The sequence below is a fragment of the Nansenia antarctica genome, assembly GCF_963989245.1.
Source record: "Nansenia antarctica genome assembly, chromosome: 3".
NCBI lineage: Eukaryota > Metazoa > Chordata > Actinopteri > Argentiniformes > Microstomatidae > Nansenia > Nansenia antarctica.
The window spans coordinates 21,837,204-21,854,703 of NC_137688.1; the positions used below are offsets into that span (position 1 = coordinate 21,837,204).

Consider the following 17,500-nt stretch of genomic DNA (forward strand, 5'->3'; position numbering starts at 1 on the left):
TCATCACATATTAAGAACAGATAATGCTTTCTTGTTTTTGAGAGCTGACTTTTTGCAGTGCAGCTATTGGTTTGTCATGTCGTGTACACAGACACATTGTTGTGACCGCCACCCAGTCCAGGCTCCATCTGGGATTTTTGGTAGGAGGGTTGTCACAGCTCCTGCTTCTCCTCCAACACAAACAACACAGAAACACACAGAGTAGGCCCCGCTATGTTCATGGCAAACACAGAGAACATCTGCACAAACAAACACAGAGAACATCTGCACAAACACAGAGAACATCTGCACAAACAAACACAGAGAACATCTGCACAAACACAGAGAACATCTGCACAAACAAACACAGAACATCTGCATAAACACAGAGAAAATCTGCACAAACACAGAGAACATCTGCACAAACAAACACAGAGAACATCTGCACAAACACAGAGAACATCTGCACAAACAAACACAGAGAACATCTGCACAAACACAGAGAACATCTGCACAAACAAACACAGAGAACATCTGCACAAACACAGAGAACATCTGCACAAACAAACACAGAACATCTGCACAAACACAGAGAACATCTGCATAAACACAGAGAACATCTGCACAAACAAACACAGAGAACATCTGCACAAATGCAATTCTATAGAAGCATGCGTCTTGGTCCCTCTTAAATCCTTGTACCATCAAAACCTTTTTTAAAAAGCTTTTAGATTGAACCGATATGTATTCATTTGTGTCAACATAATCTTTTTTCTGACGTAAAACTTCTCCCCGTCTGTTGAGCACCCTCTCGAGACGGCCTGTAAAACCTCGCTGTTTGTGTGCGAGTGCGGCAAGAGCCCAAGCACCTACGCTTAATTTACACCCCAATAAACTGACAGACTGTCAGCGCGCGATGCCACACAACCCAGTCAAATTTGATTACGGAGCCAGATTCAATTAAGCATTCAATACCACAGCAAAATTAATCTCTTCCCTAAGCTGCCCACATTCCTCTCTCTCTTTCCCCTTCCTCTCCGAATGTCCTTGCCCTTTCTGTCCTCCCTCTTTCCCCTTTTACAAACACTGTGATATGGATATTAATGAACTACAACGACTCAAATTAGCATGGCCTTTTCAGTTGTGCAGCGCTCAGCAAGATCTCATGAGGTTATGTTCACTAGCACATCTAATCTAATTGCAGTGATGTCAACTTTCTCTCTCTTTCTCCCCCCTCTATTCCCCCCTCTCCCACTGTTCACCTCGATCCATTGTACTCCCTTCTCCCTATCTCCCTATCTCCCCCTCTCTCTTTCTCTGCTGTAGGATAAGTCCTGTAGTGTGGGCCCCTGTGTGGTGCGCTCCCTGTTGGTTGCGGAGGGGGATGTTCTGATGGCAGGCTGCTCCTCTGGCTTCACTGTAGCTCACACAGCATCACTGGTCGCCCATGGCCACGTCCACGGCCAGTCCAAAGTCTTCGTCTGTGTGAGCGACCGCCAGCCCGCCCAGAGGGAGAAGCTACAGGAGGCACTCGCCAACATGGCTTGCAAGAGTATGTAGAAAGTGTGTGTGTGTGTGTGTGTGTGTGTGTGGGTGTGTGTGTGTGTGTGTGACAGTGTGTTTGTCTCCTCAGATGTGAAGCTGATCCCTGAGAGCTTCCTGTCCCTGGAGTCCGGTGACCAGAGGCTCCAGAGGGTGCGTGTCATCCTGCTGACCCCCCAGTGCTCCCTGTCGGCCATCAGCAACCCTGTGGAGCTCATCCTGCAGGAGAACAGAGGTACGCCTCACACCCTAGTAACCTCCAGAGTACACTGCCCTGTACCCTTCATACTACATATTACCCTATATTTTTGGGCAGATAAACACTCTGGAGGTTACACCGCAGACAAACACTCTGGAGTTTACACTCTACCCTACAGAGTACACTCCCCTGTACCCTTCATACTACCCCCCCTCCAGACTACACCCTATACCCTTGGAATATTATTTTGTTGACACTGGAGTTTACACTGCAGACGGAGATTGCATTTTAACAGGTTTTGCTCCCTCAGATAGTATTTGCTTGAAGCTAAAAAGCTGTCAGATTGTAGATACGGATAAGGATGAAAAGGTAAAAGACGATGAAAGGGAATCTATTTCTGTCTGTCTACCTCAGACACAGACCTCCTCCAGGACCTATCCCGGGGTTCCATAGCCCAGAGCAAGCTGGATGCACTGGTGGCCCAGCAGAAGAAGAACATTGATCACGCCCTGAAGTGTGAGTGTGTGAACACAGACACACACACACACACACACACACACACACACACACACACACACACACAACCACTCTCACACGTCCAAATGATCTAATCTCATATGCCATTACAATGATACCCTCCCATTTCCGTCAGAGAGTCTCTGTGTTAATTAGAAATGTGAGCGTCCTGCTCAGGTCAACCTGCGCCTGTGTGAGATAGATGGAGCTGCACAGGAGTCAGGACGGCAACACACAACTGCCTCTCTAGATGTACTGGATATGACCCCATAACCATCCCAGGGCTGTGTTGATCTGCCACACTCACATCTCCAGCTCAAATAAACACAGGAGTAGGCTTTTGTATGTGTGTGTACGTGTGTGCGTGGTACGTGCGTGCGTGTGTATGTGCGTGCGTGTGTACGTGCGTGCATGCGCGCGTGCGTGCGTAAACAGCTCCACGGTGTATTAGCCTAGCCCAGTGTTTGTGTAGTATCACGGTACAGGGTTCCCTGTGTGGTCTGGATCATGTTCATCTCAGGGGAGTGAGTTAGACGGAGCCTCCCTCCTCTAATCACACGGCCATTGATCGCGCTGAAACGGTTTTGCCGCCGTAGATACTTTCTAACGGGGGGCGTTAATTAACGGCAGGTGGGTATCGACCGTGTTGCCGGGTGCTGAGTCGATGGAGGGGAACGCCCCGGTTCTCCCTGTGGGCCTGCAGCCATGTGTCTGTCTCTCTGAGCTGTGGAAAATGACATCACTGGAACACACCGACATCACCAGTGACTTTGTCTGTCTCTGTCTCTGTCTCTCTGTCTCCTCTCTCTCTCTCTGTCTCTGTCTCTCTTTGTCTCTCTTTCTCTCTCTCTCTCTCTCTCTCTCTTTCTCTGTCTGTCTCTTTCTCTCTCTCTCTCTTTCTCTTTCTCTGTCTGTCTCTCTCTCTCTCTCTCTCTGTCTCTGTCTCTGTCTCTGTCTCTGTCTCTGTCTTTGTCTCTTTCTCTCTCGTTCTCTTTCTCTTTCTCTTTCTCGGTCTCGGTCTCTGTTTCTGTCTTTGCCTCTGTCTCTCTTTCTCTCTCTTTTTCTGTCTCTGTCTCTTTCTGCCTCTCTCTCTCTTTCTCTCTTTTTCTTTGTTTCTTTCTCTCTCTCTTGCTTTCTCTCTCACTTTCTCTCCCCCCCCCTCTCTCTCTCTCTCTCTCGCTTTCTCTCTCCCTCCCTCCCTCCCTCTTTCTCTCTCTCTCGCTTTCTCTCTTCCTCCGTCGCTCTCTCTCTCTCTCCCTCCCTCTCTCCCTCCTTTTCTCTCTCCCAGACACAAAACCACCACAGGTTTTCTTGGGTTATATCAGCTTGATGTAAATGGTTCACACTTGGCTGTAATTGATCTGCAAAAAATGAATGTCAGAATCAGGAAGGAAATGGCTCACAGCAATCAACAGCTGTGCCACAGCGGAGGAGCCGTCGTAGGAGTGTCGGGGGTCTCATGAAATGAACGATGCTGCTTATGTAAATTGATTGAAGAAATTCATGTTTAAGCGTCCTGCGGCATGCTTCAAAACCCCTTTGTTGGATTTGTTCTATTTGAGGAATGGATTGTTTGTCTTTGTGCTTTTGTGTGTGCGATGAAAGGTGAAAAACACATTTAGGCTTAACTGCCTGCCTGTGCCTTTGTCAATCTTATGTGCAGTTGGACATGAAATTAATTTGTTTTTCGTTAGGCTTGTGTCTACCGTGCAAGTGTTTCATTTACGTGTGTGTGAGAGTGTGTGTGCGTGCATGCATGTGTGTGCGTGTGTGTGAGTGTGTGTGTGTGTGTGTGTGTGTGTGCGTGCATGAGTGTGTGTGTGTGTGTGTGTGTGTGTGTGTGTGCGTGTGCGTGTGTGCGTGTGTAGTGTGTGTGTGCGTGTGTGTGCTCATATTTGTGGTGTGTGTTTTGCCAGTCTCTAAGGTGCAGGCGGTGGTGTATGTGACGTGCTCCTCCTGCCCAGAGGAGAACGAGGGGGTGGTGGGGAGAGCTCTGGAGCAGGCAGGAGGACCAAAGGACGGAAGTAAACTACAGCCCTTCAGGTCAGTCCATCTGTCTGTCTGTCTGTCTAACAGTCCCCCTGTCCCTCTCCCTGTCCCCCTGTCTGTCTGTGTCTCACTCTCGGTTTCTCTGTCTGTCTGTTTCTCTTGCTCTCTCTTTTCTCGCCCTTCAGGTGTCTCTAAACTGCTTTGCCCTACGCAGAAGCTAAAGGAGAGTGAAAATGTAATCAAAGATTCACGTCAAGTCTTCAAACACTGAGCCGTATAAACATTCCATACAATATCTCTGGGGTCATTTTCCTTTGTGTGGATTTAAGAGTTAGACCTAATTTCATAAGTTAGAACGATAGAAGTTAACAACAGAAGAACAACATCAGTTTTTCCTTTGACTTTTCCTGTAGACTTGAGTCCATTAAGCCTTCCTCTCTCTCTCTCTCTTCTCCCCAGGAAGCAGTCTCCAGAGTCTAAACAGCCTCAGGCTGTGGCATTACAACACATAGAGAATTATTAGTATGGATGGCATTCGTCAAGCCTCTGCCACTGAAGCACAATTTATTGACTGTGTGCGTGTTTGCTTGTATATCAACCCTCCGTGTGTGTGTGTGTGTGTGTGTGTGTGTGTGTGCGTGTGTGCGTGTGTGTGTGTTCCCCAGGCTGAGCTCTTCCCTACCTGTGTCTCTTGGCCCTGCTGAGGGGGCGCGGTCAGACGGAGCGTTCTTCAGACTGGAGCCTTCGGAGCAGAGTAACGGCTGCTTCCTGGCTGTGCTCAGCAGAGAGGTGAGGGTGGGGTGGGGTGGGGTAGGGTAGGGTCTGGGGTGGTCTGGTGTGGGGTGGTCTGGGGTGGGGTAGGGTAGGGTCTGGGGTGGGATAGGGTGTGGAGTGGGGTGGTCTGGGGTAGGGTAGGGTCTGGTGTGGTCTGGGGTGGTCTGGGGTGGGGTAGGGTGTGGAGTGGGGTGGTCTGGGGTAGGGTAGGGTAGGGTTTGGGGTGGGGTAGGGTAGGGTGTGGGGTGGTGATAAACAGTGTTTGATGGTGGTGGCCGAGATCGATAGTCAATCAAAGTAATGACGGTGTAGAGGGGGTGGGGTGGGGTAGGATGTGGGGGGGTGTAGGGGGGTGGGGTAGGGTGTGGGGGGGTGTAGGGGGGTGGGGTGGGGTAGGGTGTGGGGTGGTGTAGGATGAGGTAGGGTGGGGTGGGTAGGGGATGTCCAATCCCAACCCCCCTATTGCGGCACACTTGTATCTGTAATTGCCTCTGATGTTACACATGAGCTCACTGCATGTATTACCACCACTACTACTGTTCAGCATCCCCCCCTGGTAACAACACCCACACCAAAGGAGGAAAGAAAACAGCACCACTCTCCCACCACTCCCCAATGCCAGAGTGCATTCTGGGCCGTCTCTGGGGGTCGATACGTTGGGAGGGAAGCTTCAGCCTCAGCGTTGGAGGACCCCAACAAGGCCCTGTTGGGCTGACTTGTTAGTTTTTTCCGAGTCGATGGGGTTGATGAGGTCGTCCTGTCGAGAGGAAGATCCCCTGTGAGGACAGCCCCCGGGGGGGTCTCTACTCCCCCTCCCACCCTCCCCCGCCTCCCACCCTCCCCCTCCTCCCAGCCTTCCCATCCTCCCCTCCCGCGAAGCACTGAGCCGTACACATCCACAGACTAATCCCTCGTTTACATCTGAGAAGGGACTCCCCCCCCCCCTCCCCCTCTTTCCTCCTCCCGCTTTCATCTGGGCCCTGAAATAGCACCATGCAGCTGGCTCACAGAGAGAGACGAGCTGGAGGGAGGGAGGGAGGGAAGGTGGGAGGGAAGGATGGAGGAAGGGAGAGAGAGAGAGAGAGAGAGAGACAGAGAGAGAGAGAGAGATAAAGGGAAATAATGGAGGCCGTCTGTTTGTGAAATCCAGTATCTGGAGTGTTGTTAGAGAAGTGTTTGAGAAGGCAGCACCTGTCTGCTAACTGTCATGAAAACACACAGGCCAAGGAGAACAAGGCTGTCAGCTAGGGAGCCTAAGTCTGAGGGAGTACAAATCTTTAAAAAGTGTATGTTTTGGCAGATTAAAGGGGGAAGGGGGGGGGGGAGTAAATGGTAGTTGAATAAAAGACGGTGAGCTCTGTGTGTGAGACCGGGAATCATGGTGCCTCAGTTGAGATCAGGGGAAAATGATCAGAGAGGATGGTGATAGGTGCTTGTTGATACCCCTGAGAGAGAGAGAAGGAGAGAAAGAGGGAGAGAGACACAGAGAGAGAGAGAGACCGGGAGAGACCGACACAAAGAGAGACGGTGGGAGAGTGTGAGAAAGAGATAAATCAGAAGGTGAAGAGATCAGTGCGGAGGTCATTGAGACAGACGTGTACAGCCTTGGAGGTAGAGCGGGAGTCTGGGAGAGGGGAAGGAGGAGGAGGAGGAGGGGAGGAGGGGGGGGAGAGGAGGAGATCAAAAGCGGGGGAAAAGAGAGGGATGAAGGCAGGATCAGACAGGCCTCAGAATGCTGGGTCAAAACTGCCAAACCAATGGAGAGGGAGGAAAACAGGAACGAGGGAGATGAAAGAAGATAGGATGCTGGGAGAACGGAAAGCAAGACTTCTGCACTATGAGAGTCAGACCTCCTCTAATGAGAAGAGAGGCTGAGCAGAGAGAGATTGCGCACACACACGCATGCATGTGTACACACGCACGCACACACACACACACACACACACACACACACGCACACACACACACACACACACACACACGCACACACACACACACACACACTCACACACACTCACACACACACACAGACAGCTGGCCTTTAGATGTGGGGATCATAGCCAAGGTGAGGTTAGAGTCATGAGTGTGTATGTGTCATAGGAGCTAAAAGATCACACAGAGGCTTACTGGTGCCCTGAAGAAGGTGGACTCTCTCTCACACACACACACACACACACACACACACACACACACACACACACACCCTTGGTAGAGCTACTGTAGTGTAGCAGAGTGTATGCTGCTGTCAGTTCAGTTCAGACGTGTCAGACTCCGGAAGTGTTTTGGGAGGGTTGTGTGGGTGACGCGGTCGCCTCTCCGTGTGGTTGTGAAGAGATGCTTCCCTCGTCACGTCCACAGAACAGACTGAGAGGCTGTGGGATCGGTCATGACCAATTCATGAAACACAAGAAGTGCGTGACTGGGCCTCGGTTTCATACGTTTCAGGGCCAGCATCTCCCTTAACCCTAAGTGACACCCCCCCTGTCTTCTCTATGTCTCTCTCTCTCTCTCTCTCTCTCTGTCTACCCTCTACCCTCTCCTTGTGCCTTGTTCTTACTCTGACCCTGTCCTCTTCTCCCATCTCCCACAATCTGTCCCCTCTCTCTATCTCTCTCTCTCTCTCTTTCTTTCTCTCGTGTAGTCTTTACCAAGTGTCTCACACCACCAATTGTCTCACACCACCCCCTCTGTCTTACACTTTGACAGATCCTATCACTCACTCTTCTCTCTTTCACACCATTTCTACTCCATCTCTTCTCTATCTCTGTTGTGAAGGCTCACAGTTTAGAGCCAGTTTAGTTTCCCCAAACCAGCCCTATTTTGCCCCAGTTATTTCCTTTGTTATTTTCTATACTATTCATATACGTTTCGTGAAGTGTATGTATTGTTATTGTAATGTTTATGTATATGTTTGATGACGTGGTATATCCGGGGTGTGTCCGTGACCCGGATGCTAGGTTCGGTGGTGTATATATAGGGGCGGAAGTGCTCTGTGAGTCAGTGTGTGATGAGAATCAGAACGAGAGAGAGTAACGAGAGAGAAGCAACGAGAAGTCAATCTAAGATGGCGGATTCAGTAACACGCACACCGTGCTGGAGCTGAAGACCAAGAGTGATTACCGAGTTCAGAGCTGTGATAGCCCGTTTAGTTGTGTCCCCGTTAGACAGCCTTGCCAGCAGCCGGCTGTTAAACGTTGGACCAAGCGAGACGCCAAACTGGACAGAACCGTCGCCTCCACTAGCGGACTGCGACCGAACGCTGACTCCATCGGAGCTTCGACGTGGAGCACCGGACCTGGGCCCTTCACCTCGTCGTGGACCACGAAGAAGGCCCTTTCCCTCCGCGTTGCTACGTCACCCCCCCCCTTTTGTCTGCTACCTTCCTCGACGCACATGTCATCCAACCAGGCCTCAACGCGCACCACAGTCCGGGACTATAAGCCTGTTCAGGCCAGATACTATGAGTGAGTGAGTGTGTGTGTGGCCGGCGGGGAGGGAGTGTATATAGCGGGGGATGTATCCATCAGTTATGTAAATAAATGTGTTTGTTCATATGTGATACCGTTACCGTGTGTTAGTTGTTTGTATGCTAATGCTAATTCCAAGGCTAATGCTAATGCTAATTCCAATGCTAATGCTAATGCTAATTCCAATGCTAATGCTAATGCTAATTCCAATTATAAATGCTAATGCTAATTCCCATGCTAATGCTAACGATAGTAACTGCTAGTCTAACGGTTTGCTGGCGCCCCCTGCCTGTATCCTCCTACACTGCCTATTTAGCTCAGAGTTAGTTAAATAACCAGCCCCTTCCTAAATTCTACAGTCCTTTTAGCTACTCCCTGGTTACAATCTCCCTCCCCCTCTCACTCCCTTCCTCTCTCCTGCAGTCTGTCCCTCTCCCCCCGTAGGTGGGTGTTAAGTGAGACTTCAGTCACAGCAGCTTAGCTGTGATTTACTGGGCTTCAGATGCTAAGTGTGGTGCAGCGGAGTGATGATGATGAGGATGGTGCTTTACTGAAGCATCAGCCAGCCTAGATGGCTGGATGGATGGTTGGCTGGCTAGCCAGCTGGCTACTTATGAGCGACCTCACAGACACGCACTCACACAAACGTACGCACACACACACACATACAAACACACACACACACACACACATACATACACACACACACACACACACACACACATACAAACACACACACACACACATACATACAAACACACACACACACACGCAGAAAGCAACATCCTCATAATCCATAGCACGCCACGTTTTATGATATTCCTCCATTACGGAATGTACTCTCCCGTTTACGACGCGCCGGATTATTAAACCATTTTCACCTCTTCAGGGTGTGACGCCGTCCTCCTCCTCCACTGCAGCATCTGTTCATCCTCCGCCATCCATCACGTTTACACCTCCGCAGACGGGGATGAAAAGATAATCAAAATGCCATAATAGCACCTCAAACACGCTTTTTTTACCCAACCTCCAATAAACTCAGCTAATCAAAAGTTATTGTGGCACTCTGAAAAGCGTCATAAAAATAGCAATTAGATAAGTGTGGGAATGCAATCTCAGTCGGAGCGGGACGTCGTATCGGGCCCAGTAAAATCCTTTATGGGTTTTCCATACAAGAACAGCCGGGGCCAATAAATGCAATCATGTGGTCCGTCTGGGTCCCGCTACGGTTGGACGGACAGGACCACAGGTGTGTGACACTTTTAACTGTCCCCCCATAGATAGAGAGAGAGACACCCAGGTGTCTGGTTCCTGGTGTAAAACAGGGGTGGTGAATATTGCCTCTTGCCCAGAGTTTAAACACATCCCTAACCCATAACCCTAACCTTAACCTCACTCTTGTCCTTAATCCTAACCCAACATTTTAAGAATTGCGGATTTACTTCTTGCTTTTCAATTTCACTGATATCGACCGTTCTCACTTTGCAGCATGGCTACATACTGTAGTGTAGTGGGAGCCGGTATCTGTGCTAGTTAGGCCTTGCTGCAGCAGGACAGAGTATGCCTGAGTCAGTGTATGCCTGAGGGTTCAGTGGGGATTCTGGTTCTGGATGCGTCTAGTCTAGTGAGATTGTTAGACTGGTTCTGAATGGGTCTGCAGGTGCTTTTGGATTTGTTGTTGTTTGGCTCGGGCAGGGAATGAGAGATTTATGAGACCTTGAACAGCAGTGAGGGAAGATGGGAAGGATGTGAGATTTAAAGGGGTGAGGAGGTGTAAGTAGAGTAGGGAGGAGGAGTAGGGGGCGGGGGGGGGAAGAAAGTATCTGTTGAATTATTCAGCGCCCCCTGTCTGTGTGAGTTAGCATCAACACGTTTTGGGCAACCCCCAAAGACCAGGCGCTCTCTCTCTCTTTCTCTCTCACACACACACACACACACACACACACACACACACACACACACACACACACACACACACACACACACACACACACACACACACACACACACACACTCTCTCTCCCTGTACTGTATGGTGTGAATAATTCAGGCTGAAACAGGCAGTGTGTTGTGGTGCAGAGGCAGCAGGTGACCCTGCAGCCAATGGGAAGGACACGGTGCCTCTGCTCCAGGGGAGGCTGGGGGACGTAGAGATCGGAGGACGAGCTCATTGTAATGCATGGAATGGAATGCAAGAATGGTATCAACCACTCCCCTTCTGTTCCATGTCTCACAGTGAGCCCCTCCTCCCATGTCTACCTCCGCCACAGCCTTCCCTGCTGGTCCGTCACCACGGCACCCGCCACAGCCTTCCCTGCTGGTCCGTCACCACGGCACCCGTCACTGCTACCACACAGCAGCAGTCAATGTCGACACATTAGCACCTGTTCTATTGACAGCTTAACCGTCACTGAACTGTCTACTTCTCAAACGCTATGCTGGCCATGACGATGTACAGTGCAGTACCTTCTACCTCCTCCTCCGCCGTAGAACGTCTCAACATTCTGACTTCAGGACATTCTGACTTCAGGACATTCTGTCTTCAGGACATTCTGACTTCAGGACATTCTGTCTTCAGGACATTCTGTCTTCAGGACATTCTGTCTTCAGGACATTCTGACTTCAGGACATTCTGACTTCAGGACATTCTGTCTTCCGGACTTTCTGACTTCTTCTAGTCTCCTCTTCTTACGGCAGCACCACTGATATGAACACACAACAATCGAGACAAAAGAGGTGTGTCCCAATCGTCTGTCCTCTATTCCTGTCGTCCTCCTCTCTCTCTGTCTTCTCAAACGCGGATCGGAGGGCGATTATCAAAGGGGTGTGTTCTACTCCGACGTGTTTTGAGAAGGACGCGAGGTGAGAGGGATGGGGGAAGAATAGACAATTGGGACACACCCCCTCAGCCTTTCTCTCTCTCTCTCTCTCTTCCTTCCCGACAGCCTGACCCAGAGGAAGTAGAATCGGTTCAGGACGTGCTCGCAAGGGCAGATGCCACGGGCCTATTGGACAGGCTGGGCACCAACAAGCCAATCAGGAAAGAGAGGCGTAGCCGACCGGCCCGCACCCAGACTCTGACCGGTCAAGCGCGCGCGGCTCAGACACGGCCCCACGGTACCGTCAGCAGTCAGTCACAGGTCACGGCCTTCCTTAACCGCCAGACCCAGGGCAGTAGCTCCGCCCCCACGGTGGCGCGTCAGGGTTTGGCCAATGGAGTACTGTCGCCACAAGGTGATGTCACACACAGAGACACTCCACACCTCTGACACCATCTCCTCATGTCTGTCATATGAGTACATAGAATCTGTGTGAAGGACTGTCTTCTACCTCTCTGTCTACCACTCTTCTTCTCTTCCTCAAACCACTGCCCCTTTTCCTCTCTCTCTCTCTCTCTCTCTCTCTCTCTCTCTCTCTCTCTCTCTCTCTCTCTCTCTCTCTCTCTCTCTCTCTCTCTCTCTCTCTCTCTCTCTCTCTCTCTCTCTCTCTCTCTCTCTCTCTCTCTCTCTCTTCCTACAGGAAAAGCCAAGCCGATTCGGCGACGCCCCCCGAAGCCCGTCATCCCCTCCAACTCCACCTCCGGCCCCTCCCTCTACTCCGCCCCAAACCCCATCGTCAGCCCCTCCCGCAAGAGAGTCATCCGCCTCTTCAACACTGCAGCCTTCGTCAAGGACCGCCGCTCGCCCGCCCCGACCTCCCATCACCACCCTGCGCCTCCCCCCACAGCCCCTGCCCCACCCCTGGTCCCCCCAGGTCTCAACCCGGGTCTCCCCAAGGGCCGTCAGGAGGTGCTGAGGCCCGTGGCTCTGACCCTGCCCCCGGTCCTGTTCCCAAGGTTCTCCCCCCCTGCCAGGCAGATGCCGCCCCCCCCTACCCTCACTCAGAAGTCCAACAGCATGTCGGGGTTCTACCATTGGAAGGGCCAGCCCCTGACCCGCTCCACTGGTAGTGTCAATAAGGAGGCCAGGGCCGTACACCCTCGCCCCTGGCTCTGACACAGGACACACACAGGCAACACATCGATGCGCACACACACACACACAGACACAAACACACACACACAAACACATGCACAAATGATTACAAGCAAATACACAAAAACAAGTACAAAAGACATGTGTCCATGTATTGTAGCCAAATACACAAACACACTCTGAACGTCAGTATATGAATACACATACACTCACATATATACATACTGTGTACTGGATATACATCTCCAAATATCACACAGAATGTGCTCATAGTGTTGGCACTATTATAGTCTATTTTTGGACCTGCCTGAATGTAACAACAGCCAATTAAGCATCCTCAATGTAATTCACCTTCCGTCATCACACCAGCACGCCATATTTCTGATCTCAGTTGTGTATTTTTGTCTATATGTGCGTCATTATTTCACGAGGGATAGCAACGCATCGTCGCAATGACCTGATATCCTACATGAGGAAAAATAAAACTGCACATTGAATAAACCATTCCCTTGTTTTGATAATGCATTTATTCTCACAACAGATAACATTTACATGGTGTCAGATGAGTGAAGAACATAGTCAATGAAATACAGTATTCTTTTCACGTATGTCTTTTTAGTTGGGTTGAATTGCATTCACAGAGTTCAGTTAGGAGTGTGTGTGTGTGTGTGTGTGTGTGTGTGTGTGTGTGTGTGTGTGTGTGTGTGTGTGTGTGTGTGTGGCCCGGGGTCATAGGAGAGAGTGTCAGTTCTCAATATTGAAGCAGCTGTGTTGAGCACTAGAGTGTATGCTGCCCTTTGTGTGCAGTGTGTGTGTGTGTGTGTGTGTGTGTGAGTGTGAGACTGGTGTAAATAGTCTGGTGGGGGTTGGCTTGTGTGCCAAGTGTCTGTATGTCTGTCTACATTGACATACCCCCCCCTCCCCCCATAAACTCTACCCCCCGCCCATGACAATACAAGTCCAGTCTCACATTTGTATATTCAGATCCATATTTCAGACACATGCAATAGCAACACCAATATTCATCATCTCTCTCTCTCTTCCTGCTCATATCCAAACACAGGTACAATCATTACATATTACAATCAGATCACCCCTCCTCCAGAGAGACATTGGTTCAGTCCGTTTCCTGTCTGTTACGTTTGTGTGTGTGTGTTTGGATCCGGATATGCTACTCAAGTTTGGCACCACCAAGGGATCATCTGCGCTCAAGTGGAAAAAAACAAGGACAAGATTAAGAAAAACAAACACTGAAACCATTCAGTGGTACGTCCTGGGAGAACCAAGCCAGCACGCGATGGAAATGTTTCTCAGTAGAAGTGCCTAATAATACTCCACACAGCACGATAGCGATACTCCATGGACACTACAGGGCATGGCCCACTGAAGACAGGTGTGTTTGCCTGGCTAAAATCTTGACAATCTTGCTCTGACACAGCAGAGTTCAAAGATGAAGCGAAGGTTCGGGCCCGTACTGTGACAGCACCTTTCCATGTTGCTACTTGGACTTATTTCCTCTCCTCTTCTTTTGCAGATTTAGTTCACTTTTTTTTTTTTTTTTCATCCTTGAGCAGATTTAAGGTTGTTTTTTCTTCTCCCCTCCTCTGCCCAGTGGTGTTAACATATACATGTATGTACATCATTGGTTACCATGACTGGTATTGTTTAGGTGTTGTTGTTGTTGTAGTTGTCGTGACGCTAGTGGGTGTGACTGCCAGGGGCTAGGGCGCGGCGGGGTGGTGGAGGGGTGTGGTGGAGGGTGTGGTCAGTGCTGTCCGTCATTGCTGGGGGAGTTCTGAGGGAGGTTTCTTCTGTTTCAGAGTGTCTATGAGCGACTGAACGCCGCGCTTCACGCTCGTGCTGACCCGCCGTGTCACCGAGTCAGAGGCGGGCGGGGAGGAGGAGCCGGCCCGCTGAGAAGGGGGGCGGGCCACCAGACACTTCTGATACCGCAGCTGAGGGAGAGGGGGGAACAGGGGACGTTTTAGTGTGTGCAGTCTTACTCACTCACTGTCTGGTATTGACCTAGAGGTTGTGTGTGTGTGTGTGTGTGTGTGTGTCTTACCATACACGCCGCCTGTACAGCTTCAGAGACGCTCCCTGCGTGGGGGTCGCACCAGAAGACATGACACTGGAAGTGTTGGTTCCCAGAGTCCATGATGAAGGCAAACGTATGGATGTCCCGCCCCACACCCATGAAGGCCAGGAAACGTACACGGCACTCCACCAGCACTTCCTCCTCCTCTTCCTGTAGAGAGACGGCCAATAGGAGAAGGAGAGACAAACCAGGTTGGTGACAGAACGTTTGAATGGATTCACTCGGTCCAGATGAACTAGTTCTCTCAACTCATCCTCTGACCCTCTGCAGTCTCACATGCAGTCTCCAAAATAGGCCTTAAGGTGAACCAGTTGGTGTAGATTTAGGAATAAAAAGTTATCCATCTACAATCCTGCAGTTTCTTCTCAATTACTATTTAACTTTGGGACTACTACTAGATATTTTCTCACGAACTGATAATTTGGTCATTGCGTAATTATATGTGACGTAAGTGATGCGAGATCGGAAGCAGAGTGAGTTATTATAGGATGAGCAATTCATAATTCTTGCACATTGCACATTTTAAAAGTAAAGCATTGACCACCTATTCTGTTTGTCTGTAGCAATCATGACTGCACAGCCCTTGGCACATGCATGCATTAAATGTGTGTGTGTGTGTCAGAAACGAATTTATGTCAGCTACAAAATCTTCTGTGCTGAAAATGAACCATCTGTGAAAGCTGTTTTGTAATACAGTGAAGAAACATGAAGATCTTGATGCTTCAAGCTACAGGTAATTGAAATGGCATGTTTATTTTGCAACTTTGGAGAAAAAAAAAGTTTATGCACAAAAGCTTTGTTTTAAATTATTTTTCTCACAAAGATGTGATGGTGGTATAACACAATTGAGTGTGAATGTCTTTATTTACACCCATCTTTTATTTTATTTGTATATTGCAGACAGGACAAATTGAAAGGGAGGTTGAGCCGTGATTTCCCCCAGTTGGTGTTTCACGCCCCCAGCAAGCGCAACATTTGTGAACTGTTTTTTGTTGAGACACTGTCAGCTGATAAGCTGATCGATAAGCTACCTCAGCCAGAAACATCTGAGTCAACTGAGGTAAGACAATCTGAAAGCCAAGTGGACAGTGACGGCGAAACCACGCAAAGATCTCCACAAACTACACATGGCACAAGGACACTTTATAATGCAGCATTGATTTGAAAGATGCTTATTAGAGACTCCTCTGGCATGAAAGGCCCATGGCCACCCACTTCAGATGATCTAAATGTTACTGAAGCTAAGTCTGTAGTACCTCTTGAGCTGTACAATCTTATTGCCTGGGTTATAGGTGCAACAGAGGACCCAGCAGTGGGCCATTGCCCCCGACAAATGACGCCTTGTACCAACACTGCAAAAGGGCAAATTACCAAGCAGCTATAATGAGATATTCATTGAAAGCTGTAATGTGTGCCCCTTCACCCGTTGGCAATGGGTGGCACGTCGAGGATGGGGAGTTAAAAGTGACCTGTATGACGACAAATCCAGCCCCTGATATTCATAACATCATTATCGACAAGAAGATCCTTCAATATCATGGTATAAATTCACATTCAAGTATACTAATGCACTAATACTTGACTCTGATGTTTAGGTACATGTGTAAATGTCAATTTCAGACAGATTTTGTCTTCCCAACACGAATAGATATCAATTTACAAGCAAAAAAAGCAGCCTTTGATTTTAGTTTTTTGTAATTTCCAAACATATACATTTATGGCTCCTGACAAAAAACTGCAGGATATTTTGCAGAGAACTTTTAACCCAATGTCCATGTTGGTATTGTCTATGGAAAAATGCATTCAGAATATAGTGCCAAGACGTGGGAACAAAAATAATTTTCTAGCCACTTTACAGGGTTCACCTTAAGGCCTAAAAGGGTCAACGGTCAACTCAGCGATACACACAATGTCACCGCAGGAAGTTGGACGACCTGAGAGATGCTTCAGATTCACCCCAGCAAGACATTCCACTCACTAACGATTCCGTTACCGCCTGAGTGTGGCATACATGATACGTGATAGCCGCACAACCCAGAAGCCTGCTGAGGTGAACTGTCTTGCTTTACTCTATCACTATCTCTGCCGGCAGTCGTCTGCGCTGTTTCGTCCCTGTGTCTTATTGCTAAGTGCACCTTTAATGACTACAGTCCGTATGCCACTTGCCTTCTCTTTGATGACAGCCACCGTGGCGTCAGCCACACTCAGCATGACAGGGGTCCAGTCCTCCTTGCCTGTGGAGGTGACCAGGCTCTCTATGGCCCCGTTAATGATGTCCATACCTGGGGAGGGCAGAGGAGAAGGGCTTACCCATGTGGTAGGTAGAGTGTGTACAGGTACAGTTTGTATAGGTACAAGTGATGTATTTACAGGTACAGGTGTATATGATCTATAGCACTGTAACTTACTGGTCTTACCTATGGGGCGTGTCACAGACGTCATCCCAAGGTAATGCACGTGGAATTTCTGCACCAACTCAGTCTTTGGCAGGGGAAACTCTACAGAGAGAATACAGAGAGAATACACACACAAGCACACAAGCACACGCACACAAGCAAGCGTGCACATGCGCACACACACACACACACACACACACACACACACACACACAGAACATCTAAGCAAAGTCTCCAACAATGTTCAAAACATAATTAGTCTTAGTATAGAATTCCCAAATAAACAAATACATATGAATATTTGAATACTTCAGACACTGTTGATTTAAATCAGGTCACACAAAAAAACTGATTCAGAACTGAGAGCTGTGTTCATACAAGTGGGCAGAACTTCAGAGGGACGTTTGGATAATCGCTTAGCTGAGAAACACACGTCTATTTACAGGATGCCCAGAGGAAGGTTATCTTGCAGACTAAGACAGAGAGGATCAGATGCCTTAAACACCAACACTTCCTCTTAAACCACAGAACAGGAGTTATTTCCCCTTCACCACTTTGCCTGAGGG

At 49.2% G+C, this 17,500-nt stretch overlaps 2 protein-coding genes across 2 annotated transcripts in view; one reads left to right on the forward strand and one right to left on the reverse strand.

Moving 5' to 3' along the window:
- The window catches only part of LOC308153891 (putative methyltransferase NSUN7), a gene marked incomplete at both ends in the record, with an annotated part of 24,356 nt that extends 11,895 nt beyond the window's left edge, over positions 1-12,461 (forward strand). Inside the window, 7 exons of the mRNA XM_080527075.1 lie at positions 1,306-1,531; positions 1,613-1,756; positions 2,135-2,236; positions 4,153-4,279; positions 4,891-5,014; positions 11,412-11,700; positions 11,986-12,461. Of these exons, the coding sequence (XP_080383201.1) occupies positions 1,306-1,531; positions 1,613-1,756; positions 2,135-2,236; positions 4,153-4,279; positions 4,891-5,014; positions 11,412-11,700; positions 11,986-12,461 (1,488 nt within the window). The remainder of the gene's footprint in view (positions 1-1,305; positions 1,532-1,612; positions 1,757-2,134; positions 2,237-4,152; positions 4,280-4,890; positions 5,015-11,411; positions 11,701-11,985) is intronic.
- Positions 12,462-14,218: 1,757 nt separating this feature from the next.
- Positions 14,219-17,500, reverse strand: part of apbb2a (amyloid beta (A4) precursor protein-binding, family B, member 2a) — a gene marked incomplete at both ends in the record, with an annotated part of 30,534 nt that continues 27,252 nt past the window's right edge. The window contains 4 exons of the mRNA XM_080527077.1: positions 14,219-14,395; positions 14,506-14,688; positions 16,705-16,820; positions 16,956-17,036. Coding sequence (XP_080383203.1) covers positions 14,219-14,395; positions 14,506-14,688; positions 16,705-16,820; positions 16,956-17,036 — 557 coding nt within the window. The remainder of the gene's footprint in view (positions 14,396-14,505; positions 14,689-16,704; positions 16,821-16,955; positions 17,037-17,500) is intronic.